At 44.3% G+C, this 25,348-nt stretch overlaps 2 protein-coding genes across 2 annotated transcripts in view; one reads left to right on the forward strand and one right to left on the reverse strand.

Annotated features, from left to right (window-relative positions):
* TIA1 (TIA1 cytotoxic granule associated RNA binding protein) overlaps nucleotides 1-25,348 on the forward strand; it is a 162,083-nt gene that overhangs the window by 94,197 nt on the left and 42,538 nt on the right. The window lies entirely within an intron of this gene.
* Nucleotides 94-23,645, reverse strand: PCYOX1 (prenylcysteine oxidase 1). The gene is made up of 6 exons (XM_050754458.1): nucleotides 23,452-23,645; nucleotides 22,164-22,370; nucleotides 20,335-20,509; nucleotides 6,094-6,305; nucleotides 5,600-5,752; nucleotides 94-4,566 (listed from the first exon to the last, which is right to left on the reverse strand). The coding sequence occupies exons 1-6, from the start codon at nucleotides 23,561-23,563 to the stop codon at nucleotides 3,908-3,910; spliced, it is 1,518 nt and encodes a 505-aa protein (XP_050610415.1). The 5' UTR covers nucleotides 23,564-23,645; the 3' UTR covers nucleotides 94-3,907.

Genomic DNA, 25,348 nt, shown 5'->3' on the forward strand with positions numbered 1-25,348 from the left:
TTCAAAACTTAAGAATAGTAACTTTGATCTAGTCTGACTTTCCCAAGTACATCTACATTCCAAATATAGTACAACAGAAGAAAAGACAGGAAGTAATGATGTAGTTTATTTTGAACATAATCATTAAGTGGAGAAAATTTTTAATACAAGAGTAGAAAGAAGATTCCAGAGAAAAACATTCCAGTGCATCGTGGTTCTTTGTGATTAGAGAAGGGTATCGAGGATGCTGTCCACAATGTATTCATCTAGTTAATGAACTGTATGGCCCACAAGCTCAAACAAGAGATACATTATAGATGGTTGTATTATAAACCTAATCTTAAGAAATCTTACCAAGCAAATGCTTAAGGCTGATTTTTTTTGTGATCTGATAAAAAGCCTGCAAATCGTGAATCATTTTTAAACTGTACAGAATGGAATACACACAAGTATGGTAAAGTTCTTGTAAAACACCAAACACAATGGCTCACAGATATATACGTCTCTCACTCTTAAATGGCATTTCCTAATTATAGAAAATGTTTACAACAAAAGAACAAGAGGGATCAAACTAACAATCACAATAAGGAGAACTGATATGAAGTCCCATACACTGTTACTCCATTTTTCAGCAGCTCTTTGTAAATCTTAGTTGACTTTTTATTTTATTTTATTTTAGCAACAACATAGAGCTGAATTGTAGAACTAGTTCTTCAAGTGTGGTTCCTATAGTAGAACAGCAGCATCACTGGGGAACTTAATAAAATGCAACTTCTTATGTCCCACAACAAACTTATTGAATAGACAGGGTGGAGCCTAGCGATGTTTTAACAAGCCTTTCAGGTAACTGATGCATGCTCAACTCAGAAAACCACTGGAGCAGAGCTGGCTTTCATTCAGCCCCTGCATCATTTTTACCAGTCTCTTATATTTAAAAAAAAAAAAAAAAAAGAGTGGTCTGGAGCAGCAAGCTCTGACAGTGGTTTTTCTTCCAATAAAACTCTTCTTTAATACTACAGTTGCCTAAAACTACCTAATGCGCCTGGAGTAGCAGGTTCTGCTAGAATTTTTCTCCCATTAAAAAAGTACTCAATACTGTAGTTGCATTAAAACTACTAATGTCCTTGGTGTATTGATAACCTGTTTTGGTTTTGCCAAAGCAATTTCACATGCCCTACTGGAAAATTTATCCAGAGTAGGTTTGATGTAATACCAGCAACATTTTAATTTTTTTTTTTTTTTTTTTTTTTTTTTTTTTTTTTTTTTTGAGACATAGTCTCACTCTTGCCCAGGCTGGAGTGCAGTGGTGCGATCTCTGCTCACTGCAACCTCCATCTCCAGGGTTCAAGCGATTCTCATGCCTCAGCCTCCCAAGTAGCTGGGATTACTGGCACACGTGCGCCACCATGCCTGACTAATTTTTGTATTTTTAGTAAAGACGGTTTCACCGTGTTGGCCAGGCTGGTCTCAAACTCCTGACTTCAAGAGAGCCACCCGCCTCGGCCTCCCAAAGTGCTGGGATTACAGGCGTGAGCCACCACACCCAGCCTAAAGTTTTTTTTTTTCTTTTTTTTTTTTTTGAGACGGAGTCTTGCTCTGTCGCCAGGCTGGACTGCAGTGGTGCAACCTCGGCTCACTGCAACCTCCGCCTCGCGATTGAGGCAATTCTCCTGCCTCAGCCTCCCAAGTAGCTGGGATTACAGGCGTGCGCCTCCACACCCAGCTAATTTTTGTATATTTAGTAGAGATGGGGTTTCAGCATGTTGGCCAGATGGTCTTGATCTCCTGACGTCGTGATCCGTTTGCCTTGGCCTCCCAAAGTGCTGGGAATACAGGCATGAGCCACTGCACTCAGCCTAAATTGGTATTATAAGTAAAAATATATCTCATTGCAAAACAAGTCTACATATGATAGAAATTAGTATTTACCAATATTTAGCATATACATAACAGTATTACATTCTTTACAAATTGTCTTCATTAAAACCACAAAAGGAAACAAATATGAATACCTCTTAACATATCTGTTAAGAATAAAACTAGAAAAAAACACCCTTTTGACAAACCATGAGTTTAATCCCCTACCTATCAAATATATCTTGGCAGTTTTATCAGCATATTAACATTCACAACTTTGGTAGGGAAGAAGTCACTTTTACTCAGAACCAAAGTTAACACTATTTTGCTAAAGTAGCTAATGCCATGATCTTATGAAGGACTTTTTTTTTTTAAGTTTCTATTCAATGGAGGGAATTTTTTTTTTTTTTTTTTTTTTTAAAAGATGGTCTCTGTTGCCCAGGCTGGAGTACAGTGGCATGATCATGACTCACTGCAGCCTCGACCTCCAAGGCTCAAGTGATCCTCCCACCTCAGCCTCCTGAGCAGCTGGGACCACAGGCGTGCATTACCATGCCTGGCTAACTTTTTGAAAATTTTTTGTAGAGATGGGGTTTCACCATGTTGCCCAGGCTGATCTAAGCGTTTTATTTTTTTTTTAATAACATTACATGTTAAATTGGTTGCATTTACTTTTGAATTCTTAATCTTTTGCTTGTTCTGTTCTACCAGTGTCTTGACAGTTAATCATGATCTTTGTACAGTAGATGCAGAACTAGTTCTCAAGTTTGGCTGCATGTTAGTTACCATTTGGAGGCTTTAAAACCCTACAGGTGATTCCAATGTGCAGCCAAAGTTGAGAGCCACTGTCTTAAGATTTCAGCAACCAATTTCTCACCCATAATGCTACAGTAACTGAAACACTTAACTCTTTGGACATATGCTGGACTTGGTTAACTCTGGTGTCATTCCAAGTATTCTGTTCTAGCGCCAACTGTTAGGCTGTCTGTGCTTCTTATCAAGATTACTTCTAAAGTTCTTACTAAGAGAAAGATCCTTGCAAAATGGATCTGCTTTGATACAGATTGGGTTTCTCAGGACTTCTAAGGCACTAAAACCCCTTTGTAGGCATTTTCACACCTACATTGATGATTCTCAACCCTGGGTGCACAGTAGAAACTTTAAAAAGCTACAAGGCTAAGGTCCTATCCTCAATCTTTGAATCTGAATCTCTAGTTACGGGGGTCTCTCCGTATTTTTAAAAGCTCCTGAAGTGAGGATTTAATAATAGAATGCCAGTTTCTTAATTCAGTAGCCCATATTTGTTTTTCATTTTACTTGAGATTTTTGTTTAACATCTTCAAGTTACATTACTAAGACTTCTAAATTTCACCCCTAATCAAATCAAGACAGAATAATCAAAAGACAACATTCTGAAAGTCAAGGCTTTAGGCATGGGCACATGTACTTCAAACAGGTATGAAATTACTAAGAGTCAGGCATAAGATACCAGCTTCCATAAATTTTATCTGACTGAAGATTACATCTACCTGTAAAGTTCAAAAGGACTACTCCCCAACTAAGACATCTTTAAGTTCTCCCTCAGGTACTCACCTTAAAATGTTCTACAATTTTGATCAAAATCCAGGGCCCCACCCCAGACCTACTGAATCAGAATCTTCAAGAGAGGAGCTTGAGAATCCATATGGTTTAACAAACTTCAGGTGATTATTTTTATTTGCTTTTTTTTTTGAAATGGAGTTTTGCTCTTGTTGCTCATGCTGGTGTGCAGTGGCGCGATCAGCTCACTGCAACCGCCACCTCCTAACTCCAGGTGATTCTTATTATCAAACAAGTTTAAGAAAAACTCCTAATGGATAGTAAAAGAATACTTTGAGATGGCATAAGTGCAATAGCTATACCTTCACACTTAATTAGAACCGTGTGTTTTCCTATGACCAGCAGGGATTACTTTTAGTAAACAATGATAATGGCAAACTATCTGGTTCAAAATCATCTCTGCTCAGATTTTGTTCTTTTTTTGCCACTGATAGTCATTTGGAACTAGGAGGGGAAAAAAGAGTGTGTCACTTCATAGCTCAGTTTTCAGTTTCTCATATAAGCCATCCTGGTCAATCATGTCTGTGTGCCCATTCCAGCGGTGATAGGCAAGAAGTGCAGCATTGTGAGCTGCAATGGCACTCATCTCCATGGCACTTGCTGCACACTCTATGCCATTGAGGTAATAAAGTCGATCATGGAGAATGATAGAGGGGCATTTCTCTGGGGGCTTATAGTGAGGATATGCAAGCCATGGCTTCTTCACAGCATAATCGTAGGACAGAAAGAGCTTTAAAATTTGTGCTTTAGTTAGAGTTTCTTGGGAAAAGATCTTCCAAACATATGTTCCATCTGTTGATGGCTCAGGATCTTCCTTTTCTCTCACAGAGGACACAATCCCAATACTGTTAATGAACAAATCTGAATTATCAGTGGTTAAAACTGTACTAAGGCCAAATTTATCTATGGGTCTAGAGCTAAAGATAGATGTATTCAATTCCCCCTTAACTAAAGTTGTCACTATATGTTGATAATATTGATGGAATTCCTCAATTGGAGGGTCAAAGTTGAGAAAAGTAATATTAGACATTTTTCGATTCAATGGAGTGGCCACCAAGACGATGTCATAGAAGTCTGAATGAGTCTCAGTTCCAATTTGGTAGACCACTTCATACATCTTTGTTGGATTTCCTAGAGGAAATAAGGCATTTATTTGTTCAGTGTTTTTAACACACCTTCTAAAAATAATTCTATACCTTCTTCATAATTTCTCTATAATTCTAAAGAATTGAAGAAGTTGGCCGGGCGCGGTGGCTCAAGCCTGTAATCCCAGCACTTTGGGAGGCCGAGACGGGCGGATCACGAGGTCAGGAGATCGAGACCATCCTGGCTAACACAATGAAACCCCGTCTCTACTAAAAATACAAAAAAATTAGCCGGGCGAGGTGGCGGGCGCCTGTAGTCCCAGCTACTCGGGAGGCTGAGGCAGGAGAATGGCGTAAACCTGGGAGGCGGAGCTTGCAGTGAGCCGAGATAGCGCCACTGCACTCCAGCCTGGGCGACAGAGCGAGACTCCGTCTCAAAAAAAAAAAAAAAAAGAATTGAAGAAGTTATATCCCTTAAGATAGCTGTCCCTTGCATTTTTATTACATTGAGGCCAATTTCTTACTCAGAATGTCAATAAGTACAAAATACAGAATTTTTACTTTTTAAGATAAGATTATTTTTCAAATCCAAGGAGTCATGCCACTGCACTTAACTACATTGGGGAATATTTCTTTTTTTTTCTTTTCTTTTCTTTTTAGATGGAGTCTCGCTCTGTCACCCAGGCTAGACTGCAGTGGTGTGATCTTGGCCCACTGCAACCTCTGCCTCCCAGGTTCATGTGATTCTCCTGCCTCAGCCTCCCAAGTAGCTGGGATTACAGGCGCCCACCACCAAGCCCAGCTAATTTTTTGTATTTTTAGTAGAGACAGCGTTTAACCATGTTGGCCAGGCTAGTCTCGAACTCCTGACCTCAGGTGATCCACCCTCCTTGGCCCCCCAAAGTACAGGGATTACAGGCGTGAGCCACTGTACCCAGCCCATTGGGGAATATTTCTATATGGCACAATATATACAATTTTAAGTTTCATCATTTTAGAACTGAGTAAGAGATGACAGAAGAGAGCAATCATTTTCTGCAGGGGAAATCAGGAACAATAAGACAGAAATTCAAGCTTACCTGTGTGCTTGGTCTTTGTTTTCTCCTCTATGTACATTACTGAGCCAGATATAAGATTGCTTTTGGACGCCTGCAGGAGCCCTGAGCAAACAAGTTTATTGCCACCTTCTACTGCCCAAAGGCCAGAATCAGAACAGGACAGTGACACTGCCCCTGTCAACAGGAAGAAAAAATGTGTTTTAATTCTGACTTTTAAGAGGCTCTCTACGCACTCTCCCTTCCCAATTACATGTTCTACTCTAAATGTCTCTAGACGTTGCTAAATGGCCCCTGGGAGCAAAATCTCCCCCAATGAAGAATCACTGAACTAATGAAAGCTAAAGACCCCCTCCCCCTAAAAATCAACGTCTATATACGCACAATTTTGCCAACAATGTCTGAGGTTCACAGAGAAAAGTAGCCTCCGATCCATGGCCTAAAGTCTAGAACCACCATAGCATCAGGTAAGCCCCTTTGTGAACTCATGTCCACCACTGTTCCAAGCCCTGGCTTACCCACAAAGGCATTGATGTCCGTGCTTTGGCCATAATTGACCCTCATAACAGGAGCAATCATTTCATTGAGGAATTTCTCAGAGAAGCCGGCCTTTTGCAAGGTTTCAAGAAGTGTTCGATTAAGCATTCCAAGGAAGTCATCTCCTCCTAGAGCATGAAGTAATTTTTCAACACTACTGAAGGCATAGTCATGAGATTGGTAGCGGTAGATCCTTTAGAAAAGAGAAATTTCCATTAAATACCAAACAAGATGTGAGGAAGGGGATGTATAAAGAAGGGAAATGGCGTCATAAGATCAAACTGACATCCGAGTGCAGTGGCTCATGCCTGTAATCCCCACACTTTGGGAGGGAGAGGTGGGCGGATCACCTGAGGTCAGGAGTTCAAGACCAGCCTGGCCTACATGGCCGAAACCCCATCTTTACTAAAAGTACAAAACTTAACCAGGCATAGTGGTGTGTGCCTGTGGTCCCAGCTACTGGGTAGGCTGAGGCAGGAGGACTGCTTGAGCCCCGGAGTTCAAGGCTGCAGTGAACTGTGATCATGCTGCTGCACACCAGCCTGGGCCAGACAGTGAGACTGTCTCTTAAAAAAAAAAAAAGAAAGAAAAGAAAAAAAGGGAGAAGAAACTAAGGAAGAAAGAAAGAAGAAAAAGGAAAAATAAAAAGTAGAAGTAAGGCCAGGCGCGGTGGCTCATGCTTGTAATCCCAGCACTTTGGGAGGCCGAGACAGGCAGATCACTAGGTCAGGAGTTCGAGGCCAGCCTGACCAACATGGTGAAACCCAATCTCTACTAAAACTACAAAAATTAGCTGGGCGTGGTGGCGCACGCCTGTAATCGCAGCTATTCAGGAGGCTGAGGCAGGAGAATCGCTTGAACCCAGGAGGCGGAGGTTGCAGTGAGCCAAGATCGCGCCATTGCATTCCAGCCTGTGTGACAGAGCAAGACTCCATCTCGGGGAAAAAAAAAAAAGTTAGAAGTAAAAGACTTTGTCTAAAGGTCACATGGCAAGTATAAGGCTCAATCACAACTTGCCCACTCTGCTCTCAGTCACCCACACATGCACAGTCTCCACTGGAGCACATGTGACCCATTCACTGGTCTCTAAATATCCTTACATGTTGTATCCCCACCAGTGCACAAACTCTTCTCTCCAACCTGAATACACTTCCCATTCCTAACCATGGAACATCTGTTCTTCCTTAACAGAGCATGAATCCCACATTCTCTGAAAAGTCTTGCTCAGCTTCCCAGTCCACAGTTATATCATCTCCAAAAGCCTCTTAAAACAGCACCAGTGCCACTCATTCAACAATTAGATGCTTTCTATTATTTATTTTTTAGAAAACATCACTTGACCAAAAGCAAAAAGAAAAATATCACCCAACATTTCTCTGCATTTTATGGATTTAAAACAACATTCACATAAATTAGTACATTCAGTAATTCAAACACAATTTTTCACATTGCAAATGGTACAAAGACAGAAAACGGGCTTAAATTTGGGATAATAAGGCACATGCAGAGATAAGTATAAGAATATAAGAAATTAAGAGCCAAGGAAAGATCCCTATCACTGATCATGGGAGGGAAACTTTCACATCAAGGTTCTTCTCTCAAAATGAACTGTATTTTTTTTACAGAACAAGGGACAGTATTATAACCATTTCAGTATTACCTACTAAAAGCATACTAAAAGTAGTGTAAGTGTAAAAATGTTAAATACATTTTTATTGGAAAAATTGATCAGATATCTATGCCAAAACTGAGAAACTAAAATAACACCTTCTAACCACAGCATTTGGGTCCCAGTCTTTGGAGACTGGAAAAAGTAGGATGGAAACACTGAATTCTTCAGAAAAATAATAGCCTGGATATCTCATATCCAAAGAAGAGTGATCTCTGGCTAATGGTCAACAATGAGAAAACAGCAGTCAATTCAATAAGCTACTAATGATGCTGTAAGAAACATATTCCCCACCTGCTCCTGCCAGAGCTGCAACCTCACTCAAGCAAGTCTCTTTGGAGGGGGGTGAGATGAAACTATACACACAATATAAACAGAGAGCACTCTAATTGTTTCATGATACAACTAATTGTATTAGAATAAATACACTGCTGGGTGTGGTGGCTCATGCCTGTAATCCTAGCACTTTGGGAGGCAAAGTGGGGCGGCATCACTTGAGGTCAGTAGTTGGAGACCACCTAGCCAACATGGTGAAACCCCATCTCTACTAAAAATGCAAAAATTACCCAGGCGTGGTGGTACATGACTGTAATCCCAGCTACTCAGGAGGCTGAGGCATGAGAATTGCTTGACCCAGGAGACAGAGGTTGCAGTGACTCAAGATCACACCACTGCACTCTACCCTGGGTGACACAGCAAGACTCCATCTCAAAAAAATAATAACAATAAATGAAAAAATAGAATAAATACTACTAAAAAACAGCACCCAGGTGAGGTAGCATGCACCCGTAGTCACGGCTACTCAAGAGGGTGAGGTGGGAGGATCACTTAAGCCCAGGGGCACAAGGCTGTAGTACATTATGGTTGCACCTGTGAACAGCCAGCCAACACACTTCAGCCTGGGTGACAGAGTAAGACAGGAGAATACCTTGAGGCCAGGAGTTCAAGACTAGCCTGGGCAACATAGCAAGACTCTGTCTGTACACAAAATGTAAAAATTAGCCAGGCACAGTGGTTCACGCCTGTAATCCCAGCATTTTGGGAGGCTGAGGTGGGCAGATCGCTTGAGGTCAGGAGTTTGAGACCAGCCTGGCCAACATAGCAAAACCCCATCTCTACTAAAAATACAAAAATTAGCTGGGCATGGTGGCGCATGCCTGTAATACCAGCTACTTGGGAGGCTGAGGCAGGAGAATCGCTTGAACCTGGCAGGCAGAGGTTGCAGTGAGCTGAGATCACGCCACTGCACTCTAGCCTGGATGACAGAGTGAAACTCCATCTCAAAAAAATATATGTATTAAAAATTAAAAATTACCCAGGCATGGTGAGGCATGCCTGCAGTCCCAGCTACTCAGGAAGCTGAGGCACGAGGATCACTTCAGCCCTGGTGGTTGAGGCTGCAGTGAGCTGTGATCGTGCCACTGCACTCCATCCAGCCTGGGCAACAGAGTGAGACCTTGTCTTAAAAAAACAAAAACAAAAAAATAGTAATTGTTAAAAATATATAACTGGGCCAGGCACAGTGGCTCACGCCTGTAATTCCAGCACTTTGGGAGGTGAAGGCAGGTGGATCACCTGAGGTCGGGAGTTCGAGACCAGCCTGACCAACATGGAGAAACCCTGTCTCTACTAAAAATACAAAATTAGCCGGGCATGGTGGCGCATGCCTGTAATCCCAGCTACTCAGGAGGCTGAGGCAGGAGAATTGCTTGAACCTGGGAGACGGAGGTTGCAGTGAGTCGAGATCGCACCATTGCACTCCAGCCTGAGCGATAAGAGCAAAACTCTTGCCTCAAAAAATATATATATATAAATATATATATTTTATATATTATATATTTTATATATAATATATATCATAAAATATGATATATAAAATATATCAGAATATATAATATATGTAAAATATATTTATATATTATATATGATATATTTATATATATTATATATTATATATAAAATCTTGTAGTTTCTGCTAGTCTGTTTGCTGAAATAGCTTTTTTTCATTTCAGATTACACTTGTATAACCCGATATTTATTTATTTATTTATTCATTCATTCATTTATTCATTCATTCATTCAATAAATGTTGTGGAGCATCAACTCTCAGTTAGGCACTATTCTAGGTACTGAGAATACAGAGGCCAACACGAGAAAAAAAAATCCTGCGCTCATGCATCTTAGGTTCTAGTTGGGGAAACAGTTAACAGGTTGAAGGATGGAAGTGGTAAGGAGAAAAATAAGGCCAGACACGGTGGATGACGCCTGTAACCCCAGCACTATGGGAGGCTGAGGCAGGTGGATCACCTGGAGGTCAGGAGTTCAAGACCAGCCTGGCCAACATGGTGAAACCCCATCTCTACTAAAAATACAAAAAAATTAGCCTGGCGTGGTGGCACACACCTGTAATCCCAGCTACTCAGGAGACTGAGGCATGAGAATCGCTTGAACCCGGGAGGCGGAAGTTGCAGTGAGCCGAGATCGTGCCACTGCACTCCAGCCTGGGCAACAGAGAGAGACTCCGTCTCAAAGGAAAAAAAAAAAAGGAGAAAATAGGTCTGAAAGGAAGACTAGAAATGCATGGGGTTAGAAGGGTTGAAATTCTAAATAAGATAGTCCAAAAACAAGAGTGGTCAGTAAAAGCCTCACTGAGAAGGTGATATAGAGCAAAGACCTGAAGGAGATGAGGATGCAAACCAGGCAAACACCTCGGGGAAAATATTTCAGGTAGTGGTAAAAGCAACGCAAAGGTCACATGACAGAGGCTTGCCTGGCACATTCAAGAAATAATGAAGCAAGAGTAGCTGAAGCAGAGTGATCTGGGAGAACAGCAGGTGGTACAGCCAGAAATGTTACTGGGGAGAGGAAACTTCCAGAATGGCAGAGGAAGGACCTCTGGAAATCTGCTCCTCCATAAAAGCTATGAGAATACTGCCAAAAATGATCAACATTGACTCTTTCAGAGCTCTGCAGATAAACCAAAGCCTTTCCAAGTCCAAGGAGTATTTATTTAAGAAAAATGTCTGGCCAGGCATGGTGGCTCACGCCTGTAATCCCAGCACTTTGGGAGGCTGAGGCAGGTGGATCACTTGAGGTCAGGAGTTCAAGACCAGCCAGCCCAACATGTTGAAACACCATCTGCACCAAAAATATAAAAAATCAGCCAGGTGTGGTGGTACACTCCTGTAATCCCAGCTATTCAGGAGGCTGAGGCAGGAGAATCACTTGAACCCAGGCGATGGAGGTTGCAGCGAGCCAAGATCGCGCCATTGCACTCCAGCATGGGCAACAAGAGGGAGACTCCGTCGAAAGAAAGAGAAAGAGAGAGAGAGAAAAAAAAATAAAATAAAAAATAAAACCAGCACACTTCCAACTGCAATGTGAAACCAGCAAGCTAGAAGCCACTGGAAAGAACACAACAAGTTTGTAGCTCCCAAAAAGCACTATCCTCAGAGAACTGTCAATATTTGACCTATCTGGCAGCTCCCAAAAAGCTCTAGCCTGAAGGCTTGTCTTTATTCGACCTGATTCAGAGTTCACTCTATGCAACAACCCCATCCTGAGGGCACGTGTCTATGTGTCAAAAAAAAAAAAAAAAAAGGCCGGGCGCGGTGGCTCAAGCCTGTAATCCCAGCACTTTGGGAGGCCGAGACGGGCGGATCATGAGGTCAGAAGATCGAGACCATCCTGGCTAATACGGTGAAACCCCGTCTCTACTAAAAAATACAAAAAACTAGCCGGGCGAAGTGGCGGGTGCCTGTAGTCCCAGCTACTCGGGAGGCTGAGGCAGGAGAATGGCGTGAACCCGAGAGGAGGAGCTTGCAGTGAGCTGAGATCCGGCCACTGCACTCCAGCCTGGGCGACAGAGCGAGACTCCGTCTCAAAAAAAAAAAAAAAAAAAAAAAAAAAAAAAAAAAAAAAAAAAAAAAAAACTGTGGCAATTGTTTAACATCACAGACGGCGGAGGCTATGATATCAATAGAGGCTAAAAGAGGCTAACCAAAAAAACTTTTAAAAAAAGGCCAGGTGCAGTGGCTCCCCGCCTGTAATCTCAGCACACTGGGAGGCACAGGCTGGACGATCACTTGAGGTCAGGAGTTCGAGACCAGCCTGGCCATCATGGCGAAAACCCGTCTCTACTAAAAACACAAAAAATTAGCCAGGTGTGGTGGTGCATGCCTGTAGTCCCAGCTACACAGGAGGCTGAGGCACAAGAATTGCTTGAACCCAGGAGGCAGAGGTTGCAGTCAGCCAATATAGTGCCATTGCACTCCAGCCTGGGCAACAGAGTGAGACTCCATCTCAAAAAACAAAAAACAAAAAAAAATTAGCTGGGTGTGCTAGTGCACATCTGTAGTCCCAGCCACTCAGGGGGCCTGAGGTTGGAGAATTGCTTGAGCCCGGGAGGCAGAGGTTGCTGTAAATGTACTGCACTCCAGCCTGGGCAACAGAGTAAAACCCCATCTGAAAAAAAAAAAAAAAAACAGACATACAGATCCTCGGAACAAATAAGAAAACCCAGAAATAAACCTTCATGAATATGATCAAATGATCTTGACAGAACTGAAATACATAATTCAACAATAATGGAGACTTCAATATCCCATTTTCAATAATGGACAGTTACTGAAAATGACAACAGTGTATTAGTTCGCCAGGACTGCCATAACACAGTACCAGAGACTGGATGGCTTAAACAAAAGCAGCTTTATTTCTTACAGTTCTGTAGGCCAAAATTCCAAGATCAAGGTGTGGGTGCGTTCAATTTCTTCTGAGGCCTGTTTCCTTGGCTTGCAGATGGCCACCTTCTTGCTGTGTCCTCACATGGTCTTTGTGTGTTTCTTCTGTGTCCTAATCTTTTTTTATTTTTTGAGACAGAGTTTCACTCTTGTTGCCCAGGCTGGAGTGCAACGGCGCAATCCTGGCTCACTGCAACCTCCACCTCCCAGGTTCAAGCGATTATCTTGCCTCAGACTTCCTGAGTAGCTGGGATTACAAGCATGCCCCACCACACCCGGCTAATTTTTTGTATTTTTAGTAGAGAAGGGGTTTTGCCATATTGGTCAGGCTGGTCTCGAACTCACAACCTCAGGTGATTCGCCCACCTTGGCCTCCCTTCTGTGTCCTAATCTTAAGGACACCCATCAAATTGTTTTAGAGTCTACCCTAATGACCTCATTTTTAACTCAATCACATATTTAAAGGCCCTATCTACATATGCAGTCACATTCTGAGTACTGGACGGCTAGTGTTTCAACCTATGAATTTTGGGGAAAATAAATTTAAAAATAAGGGACGGGAGTACAGAATCCTTCTCAGTCACAAAACAGATTTTGGCTATAAATTTCTATCAGTGAAATAGAGAGCCACTGAAGGTTTCTGAGCAGTGGAGTGATGTAATGAGCCTTAGATTTTAAAGAACTACTTTGGCTGCTAACCCGAGAACAAATGGTAGCAATATAACAGTGATGACAGATGATTTAGGAGGTGTATTGGTTTTCCACTGCTGCTGTAACAAATTACCACAAACTTAGTGGCTTAAAACAACACAAATTTATAATCTTACGGTTCTGTAAGTTAGAAGACCAAAGTCAGTCTCTCTAGGCTAAAATCAAGGTGTGCACAAGGCTGGTTCCTTCTAGAAGCTCTGAGGGAAGACTGTTTGTCTTTTCCAGCCTCTACAGGCCACCTGCATTCCTTGGCTCGTGGATGCACACCCCTTCCTAGCATCACTCCAATCTCTTCCTTCCTGATCCTCCTCCTGCCTCTCTAAGGACGCTTGTGATTATATTGGGCCCACCTGGATAATCCAGAGTAATCTACCCATCCTTAACCATATCTGCAAAGTCTCTTTTACCTCAAAAGGTAACACATTCCAGGGATTAAGACATGGACATCTTGTGGCAGGGGGCAGGGGAGAGGATTATTCAGCCTATAACAGAAGGCTACTCTAGCAATCCGACAAAAAACAGTGGTGGTGGCTTGGAACAAAGTGGTAGCAGTAATCCTGGAGAGAAGTAGTGGAACTCTGGACATATTTTAAAGGCTGATAGAATTCAAGATAGAGTGGGTATGGGAAATGAAAGAAGAAAAACTGACTCAAAATGTGTGGTAGGAGTAACTGGAAGGAAGAAAGGGTGTTTATAAAGCCTTTCCCTGTAAGTCCTATCAGTCTCAGATCAAGAAGTGTTAAGGATCTTACAAGTCCCCAGAAATGCACTAACTTGAGAGAGAAGAATAAGCTTTAACCTAGTCTACAAGCCAAGATATCTCAACAGGAAGCCATCAGTGGACCAGAGATTTCAATTCCACAAACATCTGAGTAAACATCTACTACATTCTAGTTACTGTGCGTAGTATAGAACACAAGTACATGCTATGCACCATATAATAAGGGATGTTTGAAAAGAAAGATGAATGTTGATTGAAGTATTAACAAAATGCTTTGTTGAAAAAGTGAGATAAAAGGTTGGACTCGGGAGTAAAGAATGGCGTCTGGCTGAGTGCAGTGGCTCACACCTGTAATCCTAACACTTTGGGAGGCCAAAGTGAGAGGATCACTTGAGCCCAGGAGTTCAAGATCAGCTTGGGCAACATGGCAACACCCTGTCTCTACAAAAATTTAAAAAATTAGCCAAGCATGATGGCACATGCCTATAGTACCAGCTAAGGCTGGAAGATGACTTAAGACCAGGAAGTCAAAGCTGCAGTGAGTTGTGATTGCACCACTGTACTCCAGCCTGGGTGACAGAGCAAGACTTGGTCTCAAAAAAAAAAAAAATTTTAGTAAGAATGGCATCCAACTAGAACAACTACATAAATATATGTGCAGAACTGGAAATTAAGCTAGCTAGTGCCAATGTCAGGGGCTGCAGGATTTCCACCCAAGTACCTCCAACAGCAGAGAATGAATGAATGCATTATTTTCGAGTATTGCCTACCACAAGCTTGAGCCCTCTTTTGAGTGTCATGGTTTACTACTGTTACATAGGTCTTTTTCCACCCTGTGTATACTTTGAAATGGAGGTGCAAAATGAAAATGTGACTCCACAAGGCTGGTCAACAAACCCCCTGAAGGTTTCTGCAGAAGATCACACAAGCTACTTTTGAGAGTACTAACTGTACTCTGATATATATATATATAAGGATCACTTGAGCCCAGGAGATGGGGTTTCACCAAGTTGGCCAGGCTGGTCTCAAACTCCTGACCTCAAGTGGTCCACCCACCTCAGCCTCCCAAAGTGCTGGGATTACAAGCGTGAGCCACCGCGCCCAGCTGAGAACTACTGTTTTAACTGAAATGGAGGGTAACTGGTTCCAAGTTCCTCTTTGGTAATCTCTGTGACTTCTAATCCTGGTTTTTGTGACATTCCAGAATATTTCTAACATGGGGTGATATTAAAAATATTTAAGTGGTACACACGAAACAGAAAGCGCACTGGCTGTGGAAGTGGAACTAAACCAAGGCTTCCTGCTGAGGGAAGGAAAGAGGGGTTCTTTGGGTAGGGGAGATGCCTCCCCACGAAGGGAAGCAACAGTTTCACCACTCCAGCAGTATTTCACTACTGTTTTTTCTTTGATTTTTCTTTTTTAGAGACAGGGTCTTTCGCTCTGTTGCCCAGGCTAGAGTACAGTGGCACAATCGTAGTTCACTATAACCTCGAACTCCTAGGCTCAAGCAATCCTCCCACCTCAGCTTCCTGAGTAGCTGGAACCACAGGTACAGCACCATGCCCAGCTAATTTTTTTATGTTTGTTTGTTTGTTTTCTGTGGGGTTTGTTTGTTTGTTTTTTGTTTTTGAGACAGAGTTTCACTCTTGTTGCCCAGGCTGGAGTGCAATGGCACATTCTCAGCTCCCTGCAACCTATACCTCTTGGGTTCTACTGATTCTCCTGACTCAGCCTCCCGAGTAGCTGGGATTACAGGCGCCCGCCACCACACTCGGCTAATTTTTTGTATTTTCAGTAGAGACGGGGTTTCACCATGTTGGCCAAGCTGGTCTCGAACTCCCGACCTCAGGTGATCCACCCACCTCGGCCTCCCAAAGTGCTGGGATTACAAGTATGAGCCACCATGCCCAGCCTGTTTTTTGTGTTTTTTTTTTCAGACGGAGTCTCACTCTGTCATCCAGGTTAGAGTGCAGTGGCATGATCATAGCTCACAGCAGCCTCAACCTCCCAGTCTCAAGTGATCCTCCCACCATAGCCTCCCAGGTAGCTGGGACCACAGGCACATGCCACCACACTTGACTAATTTTTTTTTATTTTTTGTAGAGACAAGGTTTGGCCATGTTGTCCAGGCTGGTATCCAACTCCTGGCCTCAAGTGATCTTCCCACTTCAGCCTCCAAAAGTGCTGGGATTACAGGCATGAGCCACAGCACTTGCCCATATTTCACTACTTTTAACAACTGGTACATATTGGCTGAATAGCAACAACCTCTCCAACTATCTCATAGGATTTGATAAAATTATCAAACAAGATTACATAATCTTGATTTATTGAAATAAACAGAAACGTATAATGCAATATTAGCAACATAAAAGTCAGTGCCATATAATCAAATATTTAAAATGGGGGTAATTCTATGAAATTTGTAAATTTATTTTTTTTTTTTTTTTTGAGACGAGTCTCGCCCTGTCACCCAGGCTGGAGTGCAATGACGTGATCTCAGCTCACTGCAAACTCTGCCTCCGGGGTTCAAGTGATTCTCCTGCCTCAACCTCCCAAGTAGCTGGGATTACAGGTGCGCACCTCCACGCCCTGCTAATTTTTGTATTTTCTTTTTTTTTTTTTTTTTTTTTTTTTGAGACAGAGTCTCGCTCTGTCGCCCAGGCTGGAGTGCAGTGGCCGGATCTCAGCTCACTGCAAGCTCCGCCTCCCGGGTTCACGCCATTCTCCTGCCTCAGCCTCCCGAGTAGCTGGGACTATAGGCGCCCGCCACCTCGCCCGGCTAGTTTTTTTTTTGTATTTTTTAGTAGAGACGGGGTTTCACCGTGTTAGCCAGGATGGTCTCGATCTCCTGACCTCGTGATCCGCCCGTCTCGGCCTCCCAAAGTGCTGGGATTACAGGCGTGAGCCACCGCGCCCGGCCTAATTTTTGTATTTTCAGTAGAGACGGGGTTTCACCATGTTGGCCAAGCTGGTCTCAAACTCCTGACCTTGTGATCTACCTGCCTTGGCCTCCCAAAGTGCTGGGATTACAGGCGTGAGCCACCGTGCCCTGCCCGTAAATTGTTTTTTAAAGTCAAAAACAGTATAACCTATGTATCCCCTCACTGGTTCTTTTTCCCAGTTCTGTAATACCTTGAATTCACTTCAAAAGTGATTTCTTAGGCCAGGTGCGGTGGCTCACGCCTATAATCCCAGCACTTTAGGAGACCAAGACAGGCGGATCAATTGAGGCCAGGAGTTCAAGACCAGCCTGGCCAACATGGTAAAACCCCGTCTCTACTAAAAATACAAAAATTATCTGGGTATGGTAGCACATGCCTGTAATCCCAGCTACTCAGGAGGCTGAGGCAGGAGAATCACTTGGACCCAGGAGGCAGAGGTTGCAGTGAACCGAGATTGCGCCACTGTACTCCAGCCTGGGCAGCAGAGTGAAACTCGTCTCAAAAAAAAAAAAAAAGTAATTCCTTAATTTCTCAAAGGGCAATTCTGTACATGTCAAGCAAGCCACAGATAAGAAAAACGAGGCTGGGAGCAGGAGCTCACGCCCGTAATCCCAACACTTTGGGAAGCCCAGATGAGTGGAACATTCGAGCCCAGGAATTCAAGATCAGCCTGGGTAACATGGCCAAACCTCCTCTCTACAAAAAAAATACAAAAAATTAGCCAGATTTGTTGGCACGTGCCTGTAGTCCCAGCTACACGGAGGCTAAGGTAGAAGGATCACCTGAGCCCAGGAGGTCCAGGCTGCAGTGGACCATGATCACACCACTGCACTCCAGCCTGGGTGACAGAGTGAAACCTGTGTCAAAAAGAAAAAAAAAAGAGGGCCAAGCGTGGTGTCTCACGCCTGCAATCCCAGCACTTTGGGAAGCCGAGACAGGTGGATCATGAGGTCAGGAGTTCAAGACCAGCCTGGCTAATACCGTGAAACCCTGTCTCTATTAAAAATACAAAAAATTAGCCAGGCATGGTGGTATGCGCCTGTAATCCCAGCTACTCAGGAGGCTGAGGCAGGAGAATTGCTTGAACCCGGGAGGCGGAGGTTGCAGTGAGCTGAGATCCCGCCACTGCACTCCAGCCTGTGCAACAAAGCGAGATTCCATCTCAAAAAAAAAAAAAAAGAAAGAAAAGTAAAACGATACACACAAGCAGGGCTGATGCCATCGGAACTTGATCTGCCTGCTGAGTATGCAGTACCATGCCACCCACCTTCTATAAAGTGACTGGCTGTCTCTACGCAAATTCTATATATTTCCTTAGTTGTATCTTGCCTGTCTCTCCACTAGAATATATATTCTTGAGGACAAGGACATGTTGTAGGTCCTATATTCTCAACATAGAACAATGCCTGGCACCTAACAGGCACTCAATATTGGGTGAATGAATGAATGGCTATTTAAAAACCATACGCACTGTAGCTGGACTTAAGGTACCCACGGGAAAGGCAATTAAGGAACTGACCTAAGAATGATGTTGAGAAAGAAAACCCAAACTACCATAAGTTAGAGAAACCAGAGTATATCCTGCTTAACTCTTTTTTTTTTTTTTGAGACAGAGTCTGGCTCTGTCCCCCGAGCTAGAGCGCAATGGCACGATCTCAGCTCACTGCAACCGCAACCTCTGCCTCCCGGGTTCAAGCGATTCTCCTGCCTCAGGTTCACAAGTAGCTGTGATTACAGGCATGCACCACCACACTAGCTAATTTTTTATATTTTTTGTAGAGAGAGGGTTTCACCGTGTTGGTAAGGCTGGTCTCAAACTCCTGACCTCAGGTGATCCACCAGCCTCACCCTCCCAAAGTTCTGGGATTAGAGGCATAAGCCAGTGTGCCCAGCTCTGCTTAACTCATATTTGTCCTGTTCAATACCTGGTCATATGACACATTTTTGGGGTTTTTTTGGTTTTGTTTTTTTTTTGCCCCTCAAGATGGAGTCTTGCTCTGTCACCCAGGCTGGAGTGTAATGGCGCGATACTGGCCTCCAGTACCTAAAACTATAAACCAGCATAAAAATTAGCATGTGCCAGCCGGGCACAGTGGCTCACACCTGTAATCCCAACACTAGGAGGCTGAGGCGGGAGGCTGAGGCTGATCACGAGGTCAGGAGATCGAAACCCCATCTCTACTAAAAATACGAAAAATTAGCCGGGCGCAGTGGCAGGCACCTGTAATCCCAGCTACTGTGGAGTCTGAGGCAGGAGAATCACTTGAACCGGGGAGGCGGAGGTTGCAGTGAGCCAAGATGGCGCCACTGCACTCCAGCCCGGGCAACAGAGCAAAACTGTGTCTCAAAAAAAAAAAAAAAACTAACACATGCCAACAGCTTTAAAAAAAACAGATTGTACCCTTCAAAATTAGACTGGCTATTTTATGTTACTCTTCCTGATTACCAAAGCGATGCATATTCACACACATAAAAAAATTGTTTAGGCCGGGCGCGGTGGCTCAAGCCTGTAATCCCAGCACTTTGGGAGGCCGAGGCGGGCGGATCACAAGGTCAGGAGATCGAGACCACAGTGAAACCCCGTCTCTACTAAAAATACAAAAAATTAGCCGGGCGCGGTGGCGGGCGCCTGTAGTCCCAGCTACTCAGGAGGCTGAGGCAGGAGAATGGCGGGAACCCGGGAGGCGGAGCTTGCAGTGAGCCGAGATCGCGCCACTGCACTCCAGCCTGGGCAACAGCGTGAGACTCCGTCTCAAAAAAAAAAAAAAAAAAAAAAAAAAAAAAATTGTTTAAATATAGAAAAGCATAAGGACGAAAAGGAAGCACCTGAATTTTTACTACCCAGAACAGTGCTAGAATGTAAATTCTTGGAATATGGAACTTTTACTCTACTTCAGGCTGTTGGTTCACTGAAAACATGTCACTATTAAAGCCCATTTAAGTTTTCCGATCCTTTCTACAAGCTCTTACACACATTATCTCATTCATATACACAATGACCAGCATAGCACAGAGATTAAGAGTGAAGACTCTAAAGCCAGACTGCCTGGGTGGCAACTCCAGCTATACCACTTACGATGTGGGTGAACTTGCCTCTTAAAACCTCTCTGCACCACCACCTTCTGCATCTGTTTAAAGAAGCTAAAAACAGTACCTACCTGAGAGAGTTATCATAAGAATTCAAGGCATCTAACAGCATCTGGCAACACTAAAAAAGCATTTGCAAAATACACTTCGGAAGCAAAAATAAACCAACCTTTCAATTTCCAAGCAAACAGTCTGCATGGTTTCTACAAAACATTTTGCCTAACAATGTTATAAACAGGCCTTGCAGTGAGGTAGAAAATGCTTACAAGAAATTATAATTCCTGAAGTTCATCAAGTTTAATTTAACCTAAATTAAAAGATCTTAGGTTAAATGGAAGGAAAAAAATTACCTCATGAACTTGTCTAACACGTCCTCTACCCACATGTGCATACGGAGGGACTGAAATCCATAGCGCCAAACTAATTTAATCACGTTAATTATGAACCAGTTGCTCTCCTCAAATACCAGAGCCTCTCCATTATATATCCCCAGTAGGCCACCAGAGGCCTGAACAGTAGAGAGACCTGCAAAAACATAAAGCGCAGCTAAGTCAGTGGTGTCTATCCTGACCAAATGAAAGAACGTAATCTGAGTGAATTTGGGGCTTCCCTCAGTTCTCAGGAGACACATAAAGGAGCTCTATCTTTGGACAGTGTGAAACACTATACTTTCACTACACTGTCCAAAAGCAGACGTGCTAGGCGATGGGTCAGATGATCATGTAAATATTAATATATCAAAAGTAGATATATTTTTACCTGGCTATTTTTTAGTCTAAAAAAACTGGATAGTCAAAGGAAAAAAGCCAGAGTAGCAATTGAATTCAATTTAAAAACAAAGATATCAGACATGTATCTTCATGGCATAATTTGTTCTGGGCATACCTTTGCCCTCGTGGAGGAAACTGAAGCAGAGGCAGCATCTACAGAGGATGTGGAAGGCAGCTGAGGGGAAAGAGGCACTTCCATTCCTGTGAGAATCCTATTTTGCAAAACTGGATATTTCACATAACTGGAGGGAAGCCAAAGTTACGAAATACTCTCTGCCGAAAGGGCCTGCAGTGGCCTGTCAGACTTTCCCCATGACGTATCCAGCTCCTCTGCTGTCAGGGTAGCAGTTGCATGTCCCAAGTTCTAGGCACATGTCTGCATCCACAGCTGTGTGAGTGAGTTTGTTTTGTTTGTGGTGGTTTGTTTTGACAGGGTCTCACTTTGTTGCCCAGGCTGAAGTACAGTGGCACAATCAAGGCTCACTGCAGCTTCTATCTCCCAGGCTCACGGGATCCTCCTGCCTCTGCCTCCCAAGTAGCTGGGACTACAGATTTGTGCCATCACACCAGGCTAATTTTTTTATTTTTAGTAAAGACAGGGTCTCACTATGTTGCCCAGACTGGTTTCTAACTCCTGGGCACAAGTGATCCTCTACCTCGGCCTCCCAAAGTGCTGGGATTACAGGCATGAGCCACTGACCCCGGCCATCGCCATATGTGAGTGACTTTGAGCCAGACATTTCAAGACTCTGGGTCTCATTTACCCATCTGCAAAATGATCACAATGAGGTGACTATCTCCAAACCTTCTCTGATTCTTTAACACAAGTTTAAGAAGTTTAGGAACAGACAACAGAAGCCGGGCACAGTGGCTCACCCCTGTAATCCCAGCACTTTGGGAGGCCAAGGCAGGCAGATCACCTGAGGTCAGGAGTTCAAGACCAGCTGGGCCAACATGGTGAAACCCCATCTCTACTGAAAATACAAAAATTAGCCGGGCATGGTGGCGTGCACCTGTAATCCCAGCTACTGGGGAGGCTGAGGCAGGAGAATCGCTTGAACCCGGGAGGCAGAGGTTGCAGTGAGCCGAGATCGCACCATTGCACTCCAGCCTGGGCGACAAGAGCAAAACTCTGTCTCAAAAGAAAAAAAAAAGACAATGGCAGCCATTCCCACCCCCACCCTATGGCTGTAATTCCAGATAACTAGTGATACAGATAACTAGTGTCCCATTACAGCAGAACTGCTCCTAACTAAGGCAGTACCAACTAACAAGAAATTGAGGAAAACAGTTTTACCAACGTCTCTGTAAGGCAATTAACAAGGCAGAAGTTTCAGTTCTCCATCTGATAAAAATATCTGGGGATGTCACACAGTAATCTGGTGAGCTCCAAGACCAAAATTACATACCCAAGTCTTTGACAAAACGCTTCATGTGCAGATTTAAAGGATGGATGACAGAACCTCCTGCCTCATATTCTTGCCCCTGCACCATCATGGTAGCCAGACGGCCCCCGACCTCTTCTCTTTCAAACAGGTCTATCTTCACATCTTTCCCAAATTTCTGCCGCAGGTAATAGGCTGCTGAAGTGCCACCAATTCCGGCTCCAATAATCGCTATGAGGGAAAAAAACAGAAGATTATTTTTTCCCCTTTTACCAGCTCTGTGAGTTCTTTTGTTTTTGAAAGACCACTAATAGCGGAGGTTGTTACTCAAAGCTATTACCAACAATTCGGTGGGGAAGAGTGACACCTGCAACGAAGGTCTAACTCCCTGAATCTGGACAGACACTGCCCCCAGACAAAAGCAGTAGATTAATTAACATATTGACATTAATTCGATTTTTTTTCCAGATGCTCAAAGATTCTCACAGGTCTTTATGGAGGAATCAAGGGACCTGCACACCCTTCTTGATGCCCAACTCACGGGCACATTAGAGGTCGACCTTTCCAGCACGCATCCAGCACGCATTTTTAATAAAGTGACGGCCATTTATGCCTAGCTTTGTTGTGTCTAAATTCAATGTAGAGAGGTTAATGATATCGAAGAACACGACTTTAAAGGAGGGCGGGAGGGAGACAGGAAGCAAAAAGCCAAGGCTCCTGACACTGGAAAGAGAATACAGATTCTTTCTGTGGTTGTGTTAGTCCTAGGCAGAGAAATTGTGCAAGCCAGGCGCCTCTGAGAGCAGGCCGACCTCAGCAAAGCGGAGCTGGGGGAAGGGGGTTCAGCCTCCCAAGGGGAGCAGACAGGGTCAGCTTGTTTTCACTCCTCCCTGTGCTGTGTCTGCGTGAGCCTGCAATCTGGCCGAGCGCCCCAGGTCGAGCCAGAACACTGGACTCTTCACCCTCAGTGTTCAAAGGGAAGATAGAGGAACCTAGGCCTCCAAGGAGCCCCAGGCCTAAGAGACAGGAGCTACAGGTACGCTAGGCGCCTGCCTGCCCGCCCGCCCGCCCGTCCCCGTCCTCTCCCATTCCTCAAGTGGGCACCTCTCCACGCCTGGGAATGCACAGTCCTATTCCAAGCAGAGCTGAAAGCCGCCCTGAGATGTGAATGGGGGAAAGCGCGACCTGCGCGGCTGACTCGGCCTGCACCGCTGGCCTGCGTCGCGGCTGTGGGATCTGGGCGCACTGCGCAGCGGCCGCCCGGCGCGGGGCGCGCTCCAGCTCCCTCCCGCGCCTCCACCTTCTCGCCTACCGATTTTATCTGGCGGGGCACGCAGCTCGGCGCCCTCGGGGCATCCGCAGCTGCACAGCAGCAGCCACAGCCCCAGCAGCGAGGAGACTAGCTCCGCGACGGCGCGCCCCATGGCCTCCACAAGCTCTGCAGCTAGCCTCGAGAGCCCCGCAGTCCTCCCACAGCTGCGCGGCTGCGCGCTCCGCCCAGCCCCGCCCCCAGGCCGCCCAGCCCCTGCGAGCCCCGCCCCGACCCCGCCCAGGCGCCTCGCCCCGCCGGTCCCCTTAGTCCTGCAGGAGCTCCCCGCTCTGGGCTACTCAGTGCCCTAAGCACCCTTCCGCCTCGAAGCCTACCCTCCTTCAGAAGACGTCGAAGGCAGAAGCTGAGGCTCGCCTCAGCTCTCCTCCTCCCTCCCTATTCGGCTGAAGCACCTTGGTTCTTCACTAGTGCCCTCTTCTATCCCCTCCGTCGCTCCTAAGAATGCACACAGCTAATCGCTGCCAGAAACAGACCAAAGGGACAACAGTACTTACTGAGTGATCACCCTGTTGCGAGAACTGTCGGGTACGCAGTGAATGGGTAAATGGTGCTAGTTGAAAAGAAAAATGAGGGAGACTGAAGATAGGGTGGCCCAAGGTGAAGGGGGTGGAATAATAGTAACAGACATGAATAAAAGTAGTGTACCTGTAAGGACACCAGAATGTGCCACCCCAAAATACGCCTCTTTAGCCTAAGGATTATTTCAAGACGAAGACAATTGAGAAGATGTAGATACGTAGAAAGTTCTCCGCCTTCCCCCATTTGCCTAAAAGCAGGACACAAATTTTAAAAGGCAAAGGTATCCCTCTTCCCGCACAGCCTGGAAGGACAAAGGTTAATCACTGAAGACAATTTTACACCTGTTAAATAAAATTTATGGGAAGCCATTGGTTTGGACTGAGCTCCTGCACCAGACTAGGCCCAACAGACTAAACCAAAATGGAGGCACTCATGTCACACATGTTCCACATCACAAGGTCAAAACTAAGTTGTCAATCTGACTTTCTAAGAAATCAGGAGAAAGAAAAATAATAGCCAGATTCCCAAACAGATCAGTTTTAAGTGGCATGATAAGGAAATACCCTCTGCTTTAAACTTTACAAGGAAAGTAACCTCGAAACAACCAATTCACTTTTCTGTTTCTGCTTTCTTCAGCCCTTTCTGAAAGTCAATCTCCTCCACTCAACTCATTCTGTTTTATAGAATGAGGTGTTGTGCAATTCTATCATCGCATAAAAGCCAGTTATGCTCTTTAAATTAGTTGTAATTTTGTCTTTTGACAAACCTTTATCAGCCAGGAATCTACATGACAAACTTCATTAATGAGCCTTTTTCTATTGCTTATTTGCCTTCCCATAATTTGCCACCCCTAGAGACTCAAAATCATTTTCCTTCTCTTAACACTTCTCTTTTTTGTTGTTTTTTTGAGACGAAGTTTCTCTCTTGTTGCCCAGGCTGGAGTGCAATGGCTCAACCTCACGGCAACCTCCGCCTCCTGGGTTCAAGCAATTCTCCTGCCTCAGCCTCCTGAGTAGCTGGGATTACAGGCACGCACCACCACACCCGGCTAATTTTGTATTTTTAGTAGAGATGGGGTTGCTCCATGTTGGTTAGGCTGGTCTTGAACTCGCAACCTCAGGTGATCCGCCCGCCTTGGCCTCCCAAAGTGCTGGAATTACAAGTGTGAGCCACTGCGCCCGGCTCTCTTAACACTTCTCTAAACATATGCTGTTCTTTTTTGAAGATGCTGTATAATCCTGAATTCAAAGCCACCTCTTAGAGATTTGCTCATTTCCCTGGTCTCTCTTTTGAATACATGACGTACATGTTTTTAAATTTCTGTTTTTCTTTTTTTTTCTTTCTTTCATTTATTTATTTT

This window comes from Macaca thibetana, chromosome 13 (genome assembly GCF_024542745.1).
Source record: "Macaca thibetana thibetana isolate TM-01 chromosome 13, ASM2454274v1, whole genome shotgun sequence".
In the NCBI taxonomy this organism is placed as follows: Eukaryota; Metazoa; Chordata; class Mammalia; order Primates; family Cercopithecidae; genus Macaca; species Macaca thibetana.